Raw genomic sequence first — 16,091 nt, 5'->3', positions numbered from 1 at the left:
AAGTGACGTGCATCAGTTTTGGATTTTTCATTCACCGCTACACGCCTCACGACCCGCGCGTAACCTCGGGAGCGTTACGAAAGAAGTTGTCATGCTATAGTGCATATCCCAGTTGAAATCCTTGTGTACACCATTGATTCTCAGGGTAAGGAGTACATTTTTACATGTATGAAATAGGCTGGCTGGTTGCTGGTTTAGACTACAAAAAGAACGATACTATATATCAAATACATTTATTAAACGAACACATTAAAACAATTACGTACTCAAATGTACGAGCAGATATAATAATAATATAATTATTATCTAATTTATACAAAATACAACAAAGTAGATCCTTATTTCGACCGTTGTAACAATCACATTAGTATTCATTTAAAATAAAAATCTTACTACTAAGAATACCTACCTACGTGATGTGTTTCATATTTTAAAATTATATATTGAAAAGACTAAACGTATAGTAGGGCATAGGATGTTTCATACCGACATAATAAAGTAGCTATAGTGCTTTGACCGAATTTAGTAAAATTTTAAAATATCTCCCTACCCACCATAAAGAGCACGGCTATTCTCTAACAATGTTTTGTTTATCTCAGTGCTGAGTTTCGAACTCACCGCTTTCTCTTTCTATAGTATCGTGGTAAACAGAGTGAGATAGAGGGTGAATTCGAAACTCGCACTTGTGAGTTATAAAAATATCGTTACAGAATAGCCTAGCAGAACCTATTATCCCTCTACGCTACCTACGTACAGAGCCCGATCCAGAGAGGGCATTTGTCTAAAGAGGCAAAAATGAAGTGCAACAAAATTGACTTATTTTAATAAGCAGACTTATTTTATATCTTTCAACTAGTAGTCAAAAAGCTGTAATAATATAACAATGTAATAATAAAAGTATTTTTGGTTTATTTATAGGGCGACAAAATTTATCTATGCTCAGAGCGGCAAAATTGCTGGATCGGCCCTTGCCTACGTACCTACCTAGTCTGTGTGATGAGCGGTAGTATTTCTAGGTATTCGAAAGGGTAAAAAAAGATTCCGAAGAATTGATAACGTCCTTCTTTTTTGAAGTCGGTTAAAAGTAAGGTATCGAAAAAACGCCATCTGTGCATCACGGATTATAAACGAATAAAGAAATTAATTCCATTTTTTTTCGCAACATGACGTGGCGTTTGTTTTTCTGGTCATGGATGCACAAGAAGAGAAATGACAGTCTGTGACTAGATGGCGCTAATTCAATTTAACAGAGGGCCTAGTGGCAGTTTGATACTGTTACTGTCACGTAACGTAAACGCGAATTTCTAAGGAATTGAAACAGCGCCATCTAGTGGCACTACTGCACAACTGTCTCAATTCATATAAATTTGCGTAAACGTCAACGTGATAGTAACAGTATGAAAATATTGAAAACTCCCACTAGGCACACAGTTATAAGCGATCGAATAAGTACAAACACGCACTCGACGCAATAAATAAATTTGATTGAAAATTCAATACACCAAGTCCTACCTTAAGTCAGTAAAATATCACGAAATATAGTTTGTTATTTTCATATGTACCTGTAATGTATATGTAAGTTTTCGCCTACATATTTATTATGTTACACATGACCTAAATGCATGCTTTTTAGGTATAAATTATCCTCTTTCATTATTGTTATCTACAATTACCATTGTTATAAATCGGTTTAAACACATAAGAAAACTTATCTAAATATTACACATAATTCCGATTTCGAATTCGGAACAACTAAAAGTTTAGAATTCGCTAACATTTGTATTCGTTGAATTGGAAATATAAAAGATGAATTCGTTGCTTAAAATAATTAAAATGAGTTCGAATTTTAATGATAGTCCATAGATTATATAAAGGAACATACACATCTAAATTAAGTGATTGATTTTCTATTCTTAAAACAAAATGTTAGTAATTTCAACTGAATTCTATTTGTGAAAAGGGGCATAATTAAAAATATTTAAACATAATTAACAATTAATACATTTATAATCATAACGTCTGAAAATATTATAATTTTCAATAAGTAGGTAACTTTCTAATTCGAGAGATTTTGATATTGAGAGAGAAAAATACTATTTTTACTTTTGTTCTGCCTAGATCTGTGTGCCTAGTGGGAGTTTTCAATATTTTCATACTGTTACTATCGCGTTGACGTAAACGCGAATTTATATGGAATTGAAACAGTTGTGCAGTAGTGCCACTAGATGGCGCTGTTTCAATTCCTTCGAAATTTGCGTTTACGTTAACGCAATAGTAACAGTATCAAACTGCCACTAGGCCCTCTGATTGATGATTATCTACAGTGAATATTAAACTTTTGATTGCACATTTTGATTATTATTTTAACAAGATAAATAAAAGCAATCTTATCACGGCGTAATATTTGTTCGTTGAGTTAAAACATTTATTATGCGATAGTTTTCTATCCAAAGTTAACATTAAAGCTATTGCATACAACGATATTTTATACTAGAATACCGGTGGTAGAATCTTTACAAATAGTCAACTGACGTATCAAAAGTGCTTGTATACTGAGCCTACTTGAAATAAATGAATTTTTGATTTTTGATTTTGATTAGAGATAAAGCACTAGTGCATCATTTATTAAACAACGAAAGTTATTTAAACACATAATACCTAAATACTGTCTACAATGTCAAGTTGTGTGTTCAGGAAATGTAAATACTTAAATATATAATTTAAGAAAACACAAAATTCTGCATGTACTTATGCGCTGTACCTATTGAGTAGCGAAATACGAGTCACTTTTTTGCGGTGATTTTGTAGTGTATAATATAAAATATCGTTGATTGCATAACAGAATACGTTACTTATCTAAAAAAATACTAATAGGAGACCGACAATTTTTCATACATTGCTGTGCCCTGGCTTAATGAATTAACCGTTACAATATCCAAATTAGTGTAATTTATTAAATACCAATACTTATTGATTTAGACTGGTTTAGTTTTGTGAATCATTAAACAAAAATGTTGTTTTTATTATACCTCTGCCTACGATAAAAAAGCACGATATCAACTAAAAACACCCATTTTACAAAATATTAACAACTGTGAATTCTAATGATTTTTGGTGATTTTGATTTATTATAATTTTTTTTTAACTGTAACGTGCTGGGCCCAAATTGTCAGTATCCTCTGCAATAAGCAATGTAAAGAAAATTAATTAAAGCTTACCGCTTATTCTTATTACTATGGGACGTAGAAGCGCACAAAAAGTATAAAAAAGTAGTACAAAGTTACATAATAATAGTTATTGGAATTGTGATAAGTATAAAAAATTACAAAACTATATTAAAACTTATTTTATAGTTGCAATGAATGATAACTTCCTTAAATTTACAACAACATCCTATTATCAGAAAGGCCGATATAAGTTGCAGACAAGTAATGGACCGAGAGCCTACGATAGCCAGACCATAACTCATTTTCTTATGTAGGTATACTCTTAAATAGATAACAAATTTTTCATTTTAAATATTTATGAAAGTTTTCGACAGTTAAATAGCATCTAGCGTATTCAAAGTTGTCTTTCTTATCGAGTTCCGAACTATAAACGAAGAATATACAAAAAAGATATCTTTTTGTTTTCAGTAATTTAAAAATTAATTTTTGATAAAAAAATGCAACTAAATATGGTTTTTAAAAACATTACAATTTATGTAATTTTTTCGCTTGTTCCATAAAATACGTACTCGTATTTATACTAACTTTTAATTTTTTGAAAAATACAAATTTTTCTCAAGAAATGTTGGCAACCCTAGACGCTTGTTTGTGTAATAAATTAGACCCTAGAGTCACGTTATTTAATAGGTACTCGTATAATATATGATACCTCATTTTAGGGTGGCTGAAAGTTTGTGAACCCACGCTCCTATCATATGGTAAGTACCAGCCTAATATAGGATTGTGGTGGCTTCGGAAAATAGAAAAGTTTTAAAGTTCCAGACCCTGAACCGTAAAATAAAGCATATTTCTTTAAAATGAGGTATGTGTGGCTCCTAATAGAAGGCTCTCGATATATAATATACACAGTCATAATCTAACATAAATATAAATATATTTCATACAATTTCCAACTCTTTTTACATCTTTGGTTATATACCTAGTAATGGTTGGGGACCACTTTGAATAATTTATTTTGGAAATATCAAACTAAAAAATAAAAACATCCAAATCTCAAGCTAAGCGCGCTTAAGATTTTATTCATACTTCAATGACTCGTGTACCGGCAGTGAAATATGGAACTCCATCTGAAGTGCACATATCAGTTGTATTGGCATTGTTATAAAATTGGTAACCATTAAAAATATTATACAAAAAAACTTAGCAGTAAGTAATAGCTCATAAAACCAATTATTGGCAAGATGGTAATTGAGCGACACAACTTGAACTAGACGCATTCTTAATTTCTTACTCATTGAAGGTATAGATCCCGGCAAGTAAGATGAACCAAAATTACAGTTGTCTACTCAGGTTTACAATGAAAATTGTTCGACGTGTACTGTGAAATAATTGACAATCACCTACATTACATAGCGCGGCCGAGTGAGTAGTACAAAGCTACAACAAGAGTACAAGTGCGAGCGGGATAACAAATGTAATGTTTGCGCCATGCCATGCCATTGCACACATCACCTTTTACATACATTACGCGTTTTGTGTATAGACTTGAACCGACCTTACGTATCGGCGCGTCTATGTATTGAATTTATTACGGTCAATCTCGGGTAATGTTATTTCGAGTAATGTTTGGACGGAGTGATGCTTGATTTCTCGGAGTGATACGTAATGTAATGGTACGCGTTCGAGTGATATCTCATTGGTGATATTACGTGCATTACTTACACATCTCTACTCTTATCTTACATCGCTAACACCCGAAAATATGTTACCGCGCATAGTTTAACTTACAAGCCGCTTCCTATACATATACTAAAAAGGCTAGAATATTAGTTATGATGAATAAATAATCGTGTAGGTAAGTACCATCGGTTACCCGGTTACAATGTTGCAAAATATTCCTAGTTACAGTCAATATAATATCACTGATTGATTAATACGTTGTCGTCTTCATCACATAAACGGTTAAATTTTTTACAGCTCTAATCACTACGAGGCAATATTAACTCGTAAAAATAAAGTTCCATCAACGAATCGCTACTCCGTTAATGGTGACCACAGCGCTGGGCCCCGTTGGTTCAGGTTCGTACGCCGAATCCGTGTCACTCCTTCTTCCGTACGCTACGTTTTCGGCTAAACTCTCGCTGTACGGTGAGTCGTAAAGGTTGTCGCTCACATGATCGTAAATATGTCGGCCGTTTGTGTCATGAAGTGTTGCGTAGCTCATGACAGCCGCGTTTTGGTCTTCCTTGCGTTCCGCACCTTCAATGTTTTCTGTGTTTTTAACTGGTGTTGCTTTTCGTCTGTGAACAGATATAGTGGGTAATAATATAGTAAAAGTCAAAACTACATGTGAAACCTACTCATTGTAGATTGGGTTATAATTTGTCACATTGTGGTATATTGCTATGATATCTATTAAGGCGAACACGGATAATATTAGTTTCTAGACTAACTGGTATTGGACTATTAAGTGAGTAGGTATACATAAATGTGTCTATGTATTACTTTTTTCGCGACAATCGCAAAACAACAACATACTCGTAGCACAGCTAAATACGAGTATGTAAGTATGCTCGGCAATAGTTGCACTTGCGACCGTGAAATTTATATTCATATAATAGATTCCGTTTTCCCAACAACTTTCAATATGGGTATCTTTAAGTGAGGAGTGAATTGGCATCTTTTAGACAACCATTTCCCATCATAGGCTGTATCACCACTTACTATCCGATGTGCTTGCAAAAAGAATATATTTTCTAATGTGCCGATTGGTTTAAATTCATTAATTTCAAATTAGCTTAGTTTAGAATCACTTTTGAAACGTTAAGTTTGACTATTAATAAAGACTCTACTACGGGTTCGGGAGGCAGGTTCTGCTAGAAGACCAGGCAAGAAACTCAACCATTGTTCGTTAAAAATCATCCATGAATATATGTTACAATAGGAAAAATCATTAAATTTTTGTTTTTATCGTTATCATCATAAACAAGCCATATTCGGCTTAATATTAAGCACGAGTCTCCTCTCAGAATGAGACCCAAATGCGGATTGGCAGACTTTACACACGCAGAGAATTAAGAAAATTCTCAGGTGTGCAGGTTTCGTCACGATGTTCTTCCTTCACAGTTGAACACAATTTGAGGCACGTGATATTAATTTCTTATAATGCACATAACTGAAAAGTTGAGGTGCATGCCCCAGACCGGATTCGAACCTATACCCTCAGAGCCAAAGGCAGAAGCTATCACGGCTCTCATTTTTATATTTTTACTATTTGACTGTTTTTTAAAATAACAATACTTACAGCCTTAAGTAAATAACTCCCAACAGCATTAATAAAAATAGAACAACACCGCATCCAACGCCAACGCTTAGTGGCAAAGCTCCACTTTCCGCGGCCTCATTGGTGACTAGTTCACATCTCGGTTCATCGCCGGACCATTTCCCATCTTCTAAACATTTCCTTAGGAAATGCCCAACCCGCTGGTACAGTGGTAAACAGTGATACTCTATGGAACTTCCAAAGAGCGTCGAAGTATTCGATATGATTATGCGTCCATTTTCGATTGTCCCGGGAGATTTGCAGTCAATAGCTGAAAATTAAAAATAAAATAAAATAAATAAATATAATTAGGACTATACCGTCGGATCGTCAAACTTGTAGACTCCACAGATTTTATCCCCATACTCGTCTCATCATCATCATCACCATCATCATCATCATCATCATCATCATCATCATCATCATCATCATCATCATCATCATCATCATCATCATCATCATCATCATCATCATTATTATCAGACCATGGACGTCCACTGCTGAACATGGGCTTCTTGCATGGACTTCCAAACAAAACGGTCAGGAGCCGCTAGCATCCAGCGACTCCTTGCAACGCGCTTGATGTCTTCGGTCCACCTAGTGGGGGGTCGACCAACACTGCGCTTTCCGGTGCGGGGTCGCCATTCCAGCACCTTGAGTCCCCAACGTCCATCGGCTCTTCGAACTATGTGCCTTGCCTATAGCCACTTCAGCTTCGTGACTCGCTGAGCTATGTCAGTGACTTTGCGGATCTCCTCATTTTTGATTCGATCACGCAGAGAAAATCCAAGCAAACTCATTCTCGTCTATGAGCTGACAATTATCCAATGAGAGTATAAAATTCTGCTTAACGTATTATTAAAACACTCGTAACTCTATTATAAAATTAACTTCCATAGCAATTTTAATATTCGTGAATCGTTGCATAGTCTAACACATTATATTTATTAAAGAAAGAAAAAGAAAATTCATAGACAAACAGAAATCCAATTTTAAAACTCTTCAACTTGTTGATCAATTCATGCTATTTCACATATGAGCAGGTAGAAAAGATAAACTAGCAGAAGAGCTGGATTATTTATTGCGCAAAGGATCAGCTTGCCTATACAACGCGGAAATGCAGCTAGTATTCTAGCCACCATTCCACGTGGGCATAATTTGTATAGTTATTAGGATAATCTTCAGTTTTTGTTTAATAATTAGTATTATTTCTCAATAAAAAAGTCTAAAAAATATAAAAAATATGGTATACTAGCGGACGCCCGCGACTTCGTCCGCGTGGAATTTAGTTTTTCACAAATCCCTCGGGAACCGAGGATTTTTTCGGGATAAAAAATAGCCTATGTGTTAATCCAGGCTATAATCTATCTTAATACCAAATTTCAGCTAATTCAGTAGTCGAGGCGTGAAAGAGTAACAAACATTCATATTATCAAAATCATTAGTTTTCGCAAATCTCGGGAAACCATGGATTTTTTCGTGATAAAAAATAGCCTATGTGTCAATCCAGAGTAAAATCTATTTCTATTCCAAATTTCAACTAAATTTCTTCAGTAGTAGCGGCGTTAAAGAGTAACAAACATCCAAACATACATACAAACTTTCGCGTTTATAATATTATATGATTTTCGTTAACTTACGTATACAGACTGGTGGAGTACCGGCCCACAAGCCTCTTGGCAAACATGTCCTCGTCTCGTTACCCTTAAGACTGTAACCTCGTTCGCATCGGTAATGAGCTTCACCGCCGATGCCGAGGGTTGATGTTACGACAAGTAACCCAAGACTGCCCTTAATTTGGATCGATGGGTCCGTGCAAGTTATTTCTGCAAAAAAAATACCAAATATTTTAAAGCCACACAATATTATGACGAACTCTCTGGCGCAGTTATTTATTTTATTTATTACTAACTGACGCCGCGCGGTTTCACTCGCGTGGTTCCCGTTCCCGTATAAATACGCGGATAATATAGCCTAGGCCGTGATAGCCCAGTGGATATGACCTCTGCCTCCGATTCCGGAGGGTGTGGGTTCGAATCCGGTCCGGAGCATGCACCTCCAACTTTTCAGTTGTGTGCATTTTAAGAAATTAAATATCACGTGTCTCAATCGGTGAAGGAAAACATCGTGAGGAAACCTGCATACCAGAGAATTATCTTCATTCTCTGCGTGTGTGAAGTCTGCCAATCCGCATTGGGCCAGCGTGGTGGACTATTGGCCTAACCCCTCTCATTCTGAGAGGAGACTTGAGCTCAGCAGTGAGCCGAATATGGGTTGATGACGAATATAGCCTAAAATAAATGGGCTATCTAATATTGAAATAATTTTTCAAATCGGACCAGTAGCTCCTGAGATTAGCGCGTTCAATCAAACAAACTCTTCAGCTAATGTTTATATTAGTATAGATGTTTATTTACAATCACTTACACTAACTAAAATATAAAAATTTAAATAAATTATAAATCAATATAAGTATAGTAATTATTTATAAATGCACAATACAACTACACAGCATGAAATAAAGAACGTTATAATGTAGTCCTGGAGTCCAAAAGATTTTCTTAATTGGATCAAGTCTGGTCTGGTGGTAGGCAGTGGCGTGCATAGGGTTTTTAACTAAGGTATGCACTATACATACAAATCGAACGAAGCGGAAAATTACTTTTGTAATTCAGGTTGGTAACGAATCCTCAGGGTAGGGCAAAGCATTTCTGCATCTATGCATGCACTGGTGGTAGGCATCGGTCGTGTCTTATTATATACCTTATCAGCAAAGACCAACCGATTTAGCGTTCCGGTACGTTAGAGGTATGGGTAGAATAAATTTGTACTTTGTCCAAGTAAGCACGCTTAAATTGAATCAAACTAACATCAGACGAGATCGCAGTCAAGCGCTAACTTTTAATTGAAACTTCATCAAAATCGGTTCAGTTGTTTCAGACATTATCCCCAATATGCATCGCAACACTAGATTTTTGTTATATAGCACATCACTATCAACCCACATTAAGCTCACTGCTGAGCTCGAGTCTTTTCTCATAATGAGAGGGGTTAGGCCAATAGTCCACCACGCTGCGGATTGTCATACTTCACACACGCAGAGAGTTAAGAAAATTCTCAGGTATGCAGGTTTCCTCACGATGTTTTTCCTTCACCGTTTCAGATACGTGTCATTTAATTTCTTAAAATGCACGAAACTGAAACATTGGAGGAGCGTGCCCCGGACTGGATTCGAACCTACAACCTCCGGAATCAAAGATAGAGTTCATATCCACTTTGCTATCACGGCTCATATAGCCCTTAGACCTCCTTAATCTAGCCCTATTATCCGATCTTAGCGGATATCGACTAACTTTAAACTACCGCCATGCCTAATTTCATCTTAGTACGAGCACTTTCGATATTTCGTATTTCCTTTCGCTTTTAATATATTTAGATAAATTAGATCAAATCAAAATTCATTTATTTCAAATAGGCTTAGTTTACAAGTTCTTTCGAAACGTCAGATAATAATATTAAACTTAAGATAATGGTGATAATAATTATTCGAAAACTTAAAATTAAAGTTACGAGGGTTCCAGCGCCTTGGTCCGAGAAGAGCCAACAACAAACTCAGCTAAGTTTATCCTTTTTTAGTTTATCACCATTTAACAACAGGTATATAAATAGCCTGTCATGTAATACTTTCATTTCCAAGCAATTTTGTCGTTAACACTATAATATATTATGTAATACATATGTAAATTTTAATATTATCTTTACGTATATATTATATATTATTTATTTAATTATTTATATATATAATTTCATATAATGTATTGCACTTTCCCGCTCTTTCTTCGCAAGTTCTCTCGTCAGGGGTTGTCTGGTAGAGATTACTTTTATTTTAGTAATAAGGCCGCCTTTGCATAATAAGTTTAATTTATCTTTTTATTGTTTTAATTTATAATTGTATTTTTGTGTGCAATAAAGTATTTCTTCTTCTTCTTCTTCTACGATTTTTCTATAAGCTTACGTTTAATAAAAACTTTGAACTTATTGAGAGACATGCCAAAGGTTTCATGTGGCAGTTTATTATAGAAACGTATGCAATTGCCCTTACAAGATTACTAATTTTTTGATACAAATATTACCTTTGCAAACAGGTGCCTCAGAACTCCAAGTGCCATCGTCCTGGCACAGTCTCCGCGAAACGCCATCTAGTTGCCAGTGTTGGTCACACTCGTACAACGCGGCAGCGCCATAATACGTAGCGTTTGTTGCCAGCGTTACCTTGCCGTTCTGTAAGCGCCCAGGATTACCACAGTCCACGTCTGCAAACATTTAACAATAGGATTATATACCTTGTGTAAGTTTGCTGTTGTAAATTGGTATGACCTAAATTGCGTAAAGCACGTATTTGGTATTGCAATGGTGAAATTTATCTGGGCCTGATTATCTATGATATCGCAACGTGAACACTGTAATTTTTAACCTATTTCAAAAGCCTACAAAGCCAGGCCTCCCTTCTTATTCATAGGAGATGGGATATAGAGCTTCGACCCACAACGCTGCACCAATGCGGTTTAGCGGGTGATAATTTTAATTTTAAATTAACAACACGTGTTAATGCTTACTCACAAATAACGTGGCTTTCTAGTAATAAAAAAAAATCAAAGTCGGTTACGTACTAGTAGATCCAAAGATTACCCCCAACAATATCACAAACTTTACCTCTCTATAATATTAGTTTAGAAAACGCTTAGATTGATTATAGTTGGTATAGTAATGTAGACTCGACTGCTGACATATCAAATAACGAAAGCTCCTACGATACCATTAGAACTAAGAGACTCAATTATATATAAATAAAAAAAATATAAATGTTGGTACGTAGTTTTAATATTATTGTAAAACTTATTAAATTGGATTAATAAATGGAAAGCAACTAAAAAAATAGTGAAAACTAATTAGATAAGGAAACAAGATAACAGTAAAAAAAGAAAAATCATCTATCTCTAAATTATTACGCAATATTAGATGAGGTTGCAGTCAAAAATTAACACCAAAAAAGAGAATAGAAAATGTAGATTTCCAACTCACATTGACACTTAGGTGTGACTCCACTCCACTGGCCGTTATCCTCGCATGTCGACAAGCTCTCGCCGAGTACCTTGTACCCTCGCTCGCATCGATACTTCACAAGAGCGCCGATACGGTACGTGTTACCACCGTTCGTGCTCGCTGATGTACGGATCAACGTTCTTCCGTGCATTCGGTCGTTTCCTGTTACTGACACTATACTGTTGTCGGCTACTATTGGCTCGGGACACCGTATTTCTGTAAATAATAATAAAACGCATGAAATACAAGATGTGATAGCTCGAATTCGGTCCGGGGCATGCACCTCTAACTTTTCAGTTGTGTGGATTTTAAGAAATTCAATATCACGTGAAAACTTCAATCATTCATTTATTACCAACCCATATTCGGCTCACTGCTGAGCACGAGCCTTCTCTTAGAATGAGAGGGGTTAGACCAATAGTCCACCACGCTTGCCCAATGCAACCAGCATACCAGAGAATTTTCTTAATTCTAAGAGAAGTCTCGTGCTCAGTTCGTCAGTGGTGGTTTTGGAAGGTTACAGGTTTCAAGAATCCATATCTTCAACCTATTAAGTAAAAAGTGTTTTTTTTTATACTTTTTTATACCATTCGGCAAACACATAGCTTCATCTCTTCAACTCTCTCTTCGCAAGAGACCCTTGAAGTTTTATCTTAAATAGTGCCTCTAGAGTTGCCGTAAAAGTGACTGGCGACTATTTTGCCGCCTGGGCAATATAAATATATTGCCGAGGATAATAAAAATTACACTTTATACTCAGACGGTTCAGGGTCCCTGAAACCTCTTACCTCCCAAAGCCACACCACAGTCCAAACTCCGTAATTGGCTACCGTACTTCCCTATGGTAGGGGCTTGAGCTGACAAATTTCCAGCTTTTAAATGACGAACCTGGCACTCACTAGCTCGTCGTCTAATAGGTTTGTCATATTTACGGTAGTAGCCAACAGTTCTTATATCGTGCACAGTCAACAAAATAACGCTTCCTTTTTTTTAAATATTGGATAGAAGCAAGTGTTACTTTGCGGAAGTTCATCATGAATATATAAAAAACTTGCAATTGCACGCTGTAGAGTTAACATTCCCTGAGGATGCTCCGGTTTCGGGGTGAAATGTACGTAGAGAGTATTTTGTCGGACCTGGGTGACGTTGCCGCATGGGTTCGTCGGTTTTTCTCGGATAATAGCAAAATAAATAAATTATTATAGCTTCCTTTCTTGGCTTCTGTTAGAAAACATTTTCGCTTAATTTTTTTAGAAATTACTTCGCCACTAACTTAACTTTAATTTTAAATTTTCGACCATTATTACCACAATTAGATTTAAAAAAAATATGACATAATCCTGACCTTTCAAAAGTGCTTGTAAACTAAGCCTAATTGAAAGTTAGCTTAAGTTCCATATTGTATTCCTTCTCAATAAAAAAAAAACAATTATAATAAATGAATTTTTAATTTAGAATTTTGCCAGATAACAGAAAATCAAAAGGCCATTCAAATGAAAAGCTCATCAAGTAAAGCGCGACTGCGTTCGATCATAGAGAGATTGGTTTGATTTTGAGTGGCAATCTAGTTAGTTGCAAACGTCTAATTTACATTACTTACACTCAGATAGTTTGCAGTTCCACGTCGTACTCGTACTATGTCCAAGCGATGCGGTTTGATTTGATTTCGTAAAGCTGATTTAATCACAAACCAATGCATAGTTTGACATAGTTATACAATACGATCAATATACCAAGCTACTTGCTTTGATTTGATTTGTATGCCTATTCGTCGTCGTTATCAACCCATATTCGGCTCACTACTGAGCTCGAGAGAATGAGAGAGATTAGGCCAATAGTCCACCACGCTGGCCAATGCGTATTGGCAGACTTCACACACGCGGAGAATTAAGTAAATTCTCTGGTATGCAGGTTTCCTTACGATGTTTTCCTTCACCGTTTGAGACACGTAATATTTAATTTCTTAAAATGCACACAACTGAAACGTTGGAGGTGCATGCCCCGGACCGCATTCGAACCCACACCCTCCGGAATCGAAGGCCGAGGTCATATCCACTGGGCTATCACGGTATGCCTATTACCTGTTTCTAATTTGTAAAATAATAAAAAAAAATTTTTTTTAATATGGCTATAATATACCATTTTGATATCCTCTTGGTGAGCCCTTGAATTTGATACCCATATGTAAAAAAAATTCGCAGTCACTCACAGTCGTCGTTTTGTTTTTTTTTTCTTCTTCAAGTCTTTGCCGGTAGAGTGGTAACTAGCCACGGCGGAAGCCTCCCACCAGCCAGACCATTTGATTGACCATCAGATTGGACCAATCAATCGGACCAGCTGGGGCTCGAACCCAGGGCCACCGTCTTGTAAATCCACCGCGCCTACCACTGCGCCATGGAGGCCGTCAAATGGTAACACACAACAACGTCAAAGCTATTCAAATGTTTGTCTGTTGTCAAAATTTACCTTCACATCTGGGTGATGAGTCGCTCCATTGATATTCTTCAGTGCACACCCTCCTCACAGCTCCCACTAGCCGGTAATTGGTAGTGCATGCGTATTGTATGACACTGCCCAAATGTGTCGTACCGTTCAACAATTCTGACGTACCGTACGGCAAAGGCGGTAGTTTTCCACAGTCCACATCTAATAAATAAAATACCATTTATATTTAAAAAAAAAAATTTAAAATGTCAGCATTGTACAAAGGTGGACTCCTATCAAAACAACTTAGGGTAGATGTGGATGAAAGTGTACAAAAATTTCAATAAACCTAGTTCTTTCTCAGAACGATGATCATATTTTAAAATAATCTGGTGGAACATATTAATATCGAATAGTAACGACTGTTTAAATATAAAGTAGCTAAGTTAGAAGTTATTGGAATATTATTTATTTATCGACATGTATACGCACAGTAACAACGGTAAAAGCTAACGCTTTTGTGTATACGTAACTCGGTAAGAGCTTGCTACCCACCCACCATCCAATAAGCCCACATGCCTGCAGCGGGAACGGTTTGACATACGATTACACTAAACAATAGACGGGCATGCGGGTTGCTAGCATTACTGCGATCTCACTTGATGTCAAATAACTTTGCAGTCCTAATTATGATAGTATCGCGCTAATTGGCAAGGAGATAAATGGCATAACCCTGAGGCCCTGTCAGTACTATTATCTAGTATATTTTTTTTTATTCTTTGACAAGTTCAAGTTTGCCCTTGACTATGATCTGACCGAACGATAAGTGATGTCAGCCAATAATCAACACTACATGGTGCGCTATTGTAGTCAGAATCAATAGCTTGAAACTATGATTGATCAACCGCTTGAAGCAGGACGAGGCGTAACATTATACTACCCGTACCTCCGATAGTTTCTGCGCGAAATCGTACTTGGACGCTAAATCGCTTGGCGGTAACTAGCCATGGCCAGTTCTGCCTATTCCCAGACAAAAATAGCTACCTACTCCTTGTAATGGCCCCGTACAATAGCTACAATATAATTTATTAGAAGAATGAATATACCTACCTACAGAATGAATATATATGAATATAATTCATTCTGTAGGTAGGTATACCGGTTTTTCCAATGACTGACAGTAGGTATCACAGACATGGCATTTTCATTCTTGACAGTTTCAAATTATAGCTATCTAAATTATTTAGCTCTCGATTTCCACTTCAAGCACGGCCCCACGAATCTTAAACAAATCATTTTCAATGTAGGTTAATTAGCTTACATTCACATTTCGGCGATTCTCCTGACCACTCCCCATCTTGCTGGCAGGTCAGATTGGGCTCACCAACGAGCTTATGTCCCTTCTCGCAATGGAAGTCGATTGTCGAGTGAACATTGTAGTCGTAGGCTTCCATATACCCTCCCGCTGGGACTTCTGGGTCCGGGCAAGATATCACTGAAATGAAAGACATGTTATGATGAAAAAAATATTAAATTAATTATATTAAAAAAATATAACCAAACGTTATGTAGAGCATAAATATAGAGGTTGCAAAACATTATAATTATGTCTCTGTCCACTTTATTTTGACTCGTCCTAACATTGGCTGTATTGGAATGCACTAAGATCGAATAGAAGCACAACTCGATTTGTGCCTTTATTTCGTGGTGCCGTTTTTAAAGCGCTTTTTGACGACCTCCGTGACACAGTGATATGCGCGATGGATTTACAAGACTGAGGTCCTGGGTTCGGTCCCCGGCTAGACCGATTGGTGTTTTCTTAATTCGTCTGGGTCTGGCTGATGGGAGGCTTCGGCCGTGGTTACCATACCAACAAAGACGTACCGTCAAGCGGTTTAGCGTTCCGCTGTGATGTCGTGTAAAAACCGAAAGGAGTGTGGATTTTCATCCTTCTCCTAACAAGTTAGCCCTCTTCTATCTTAGGTTGCATCATCACTTTTTTTTTTTTTTTTTTCGTAGGGGGGAAAATCCTCATGGACACCCATCTTGGGTAGTGCCGGACTCTTACCGGCTAA

At 36.5% G+C, this 16,091-nt stretch overlaps 1 protein-coding gene across 1 annotated transcript in view; it reads right to left on the bottom strand.

Moving 5' to 3' along the window:
- Window positions 1-216: 216 nt before the first annotated feature.
- Window positions 217-16,091, bottom strand: part of LOC112049113 (CUB and sushi domain-containing protein 1) — a 96,943-nt gene continuing 81,068 nt past the window's right edge. Inside the window, exons 12-18 of the mRNA XM_024086892.2 lie at window positions 15,338-15,511; window positions 14,059-14,238; window positions 11,572-11,808; window positions 10,623-10,802; window positions 8,130-8,315; window positions 6,472-6,760; window positions 217-5,467 (exon numbers count right to left, since the gene is read on the bottom strand). Of these exons, the coding sequence (XP_023942660.1) occupies window positions 5,191-5,467; window positions 6,472-6,760; window positions 8,130-8,315; window positions 10,623-10,802; window positions 11,572-11,808; window positions 14,059-14,238; window positions 15,338-15,511 (1,523 nt within the window). The 3' untranslated portion in view covers window positions 217-5,190. The remainder of the gene's footprint in view (window positions 5,468-6,471; window positions 6,761-8,129; window positions 8,316-10,622; window positions 10,803-11,571; window positions 11,809-14,058; window positions 14,239-15,337; window positions 15,512-16,091) is intronic.

Source organism: Bicyclus anynana, chromosome Z, assembly GCF_947172395.1.
Source record: "Bicyclus anynana chromosome Z, ilBicAnyn1.1, whole genome shotgun sequence".
Taxonomy (NCBI): domain Eukaryota; kingdom Metazoa; phylum Arthropoda; class Insecta; order Lepidoptera; family Nymphalidae; genus Bicyclus; species Bicyclus anynana.
The sequence above is the reverse complement of the archived record's forward strand: the minus strand, read 5'-3'. Positions and strand labels throughout refer to the sequence as shown.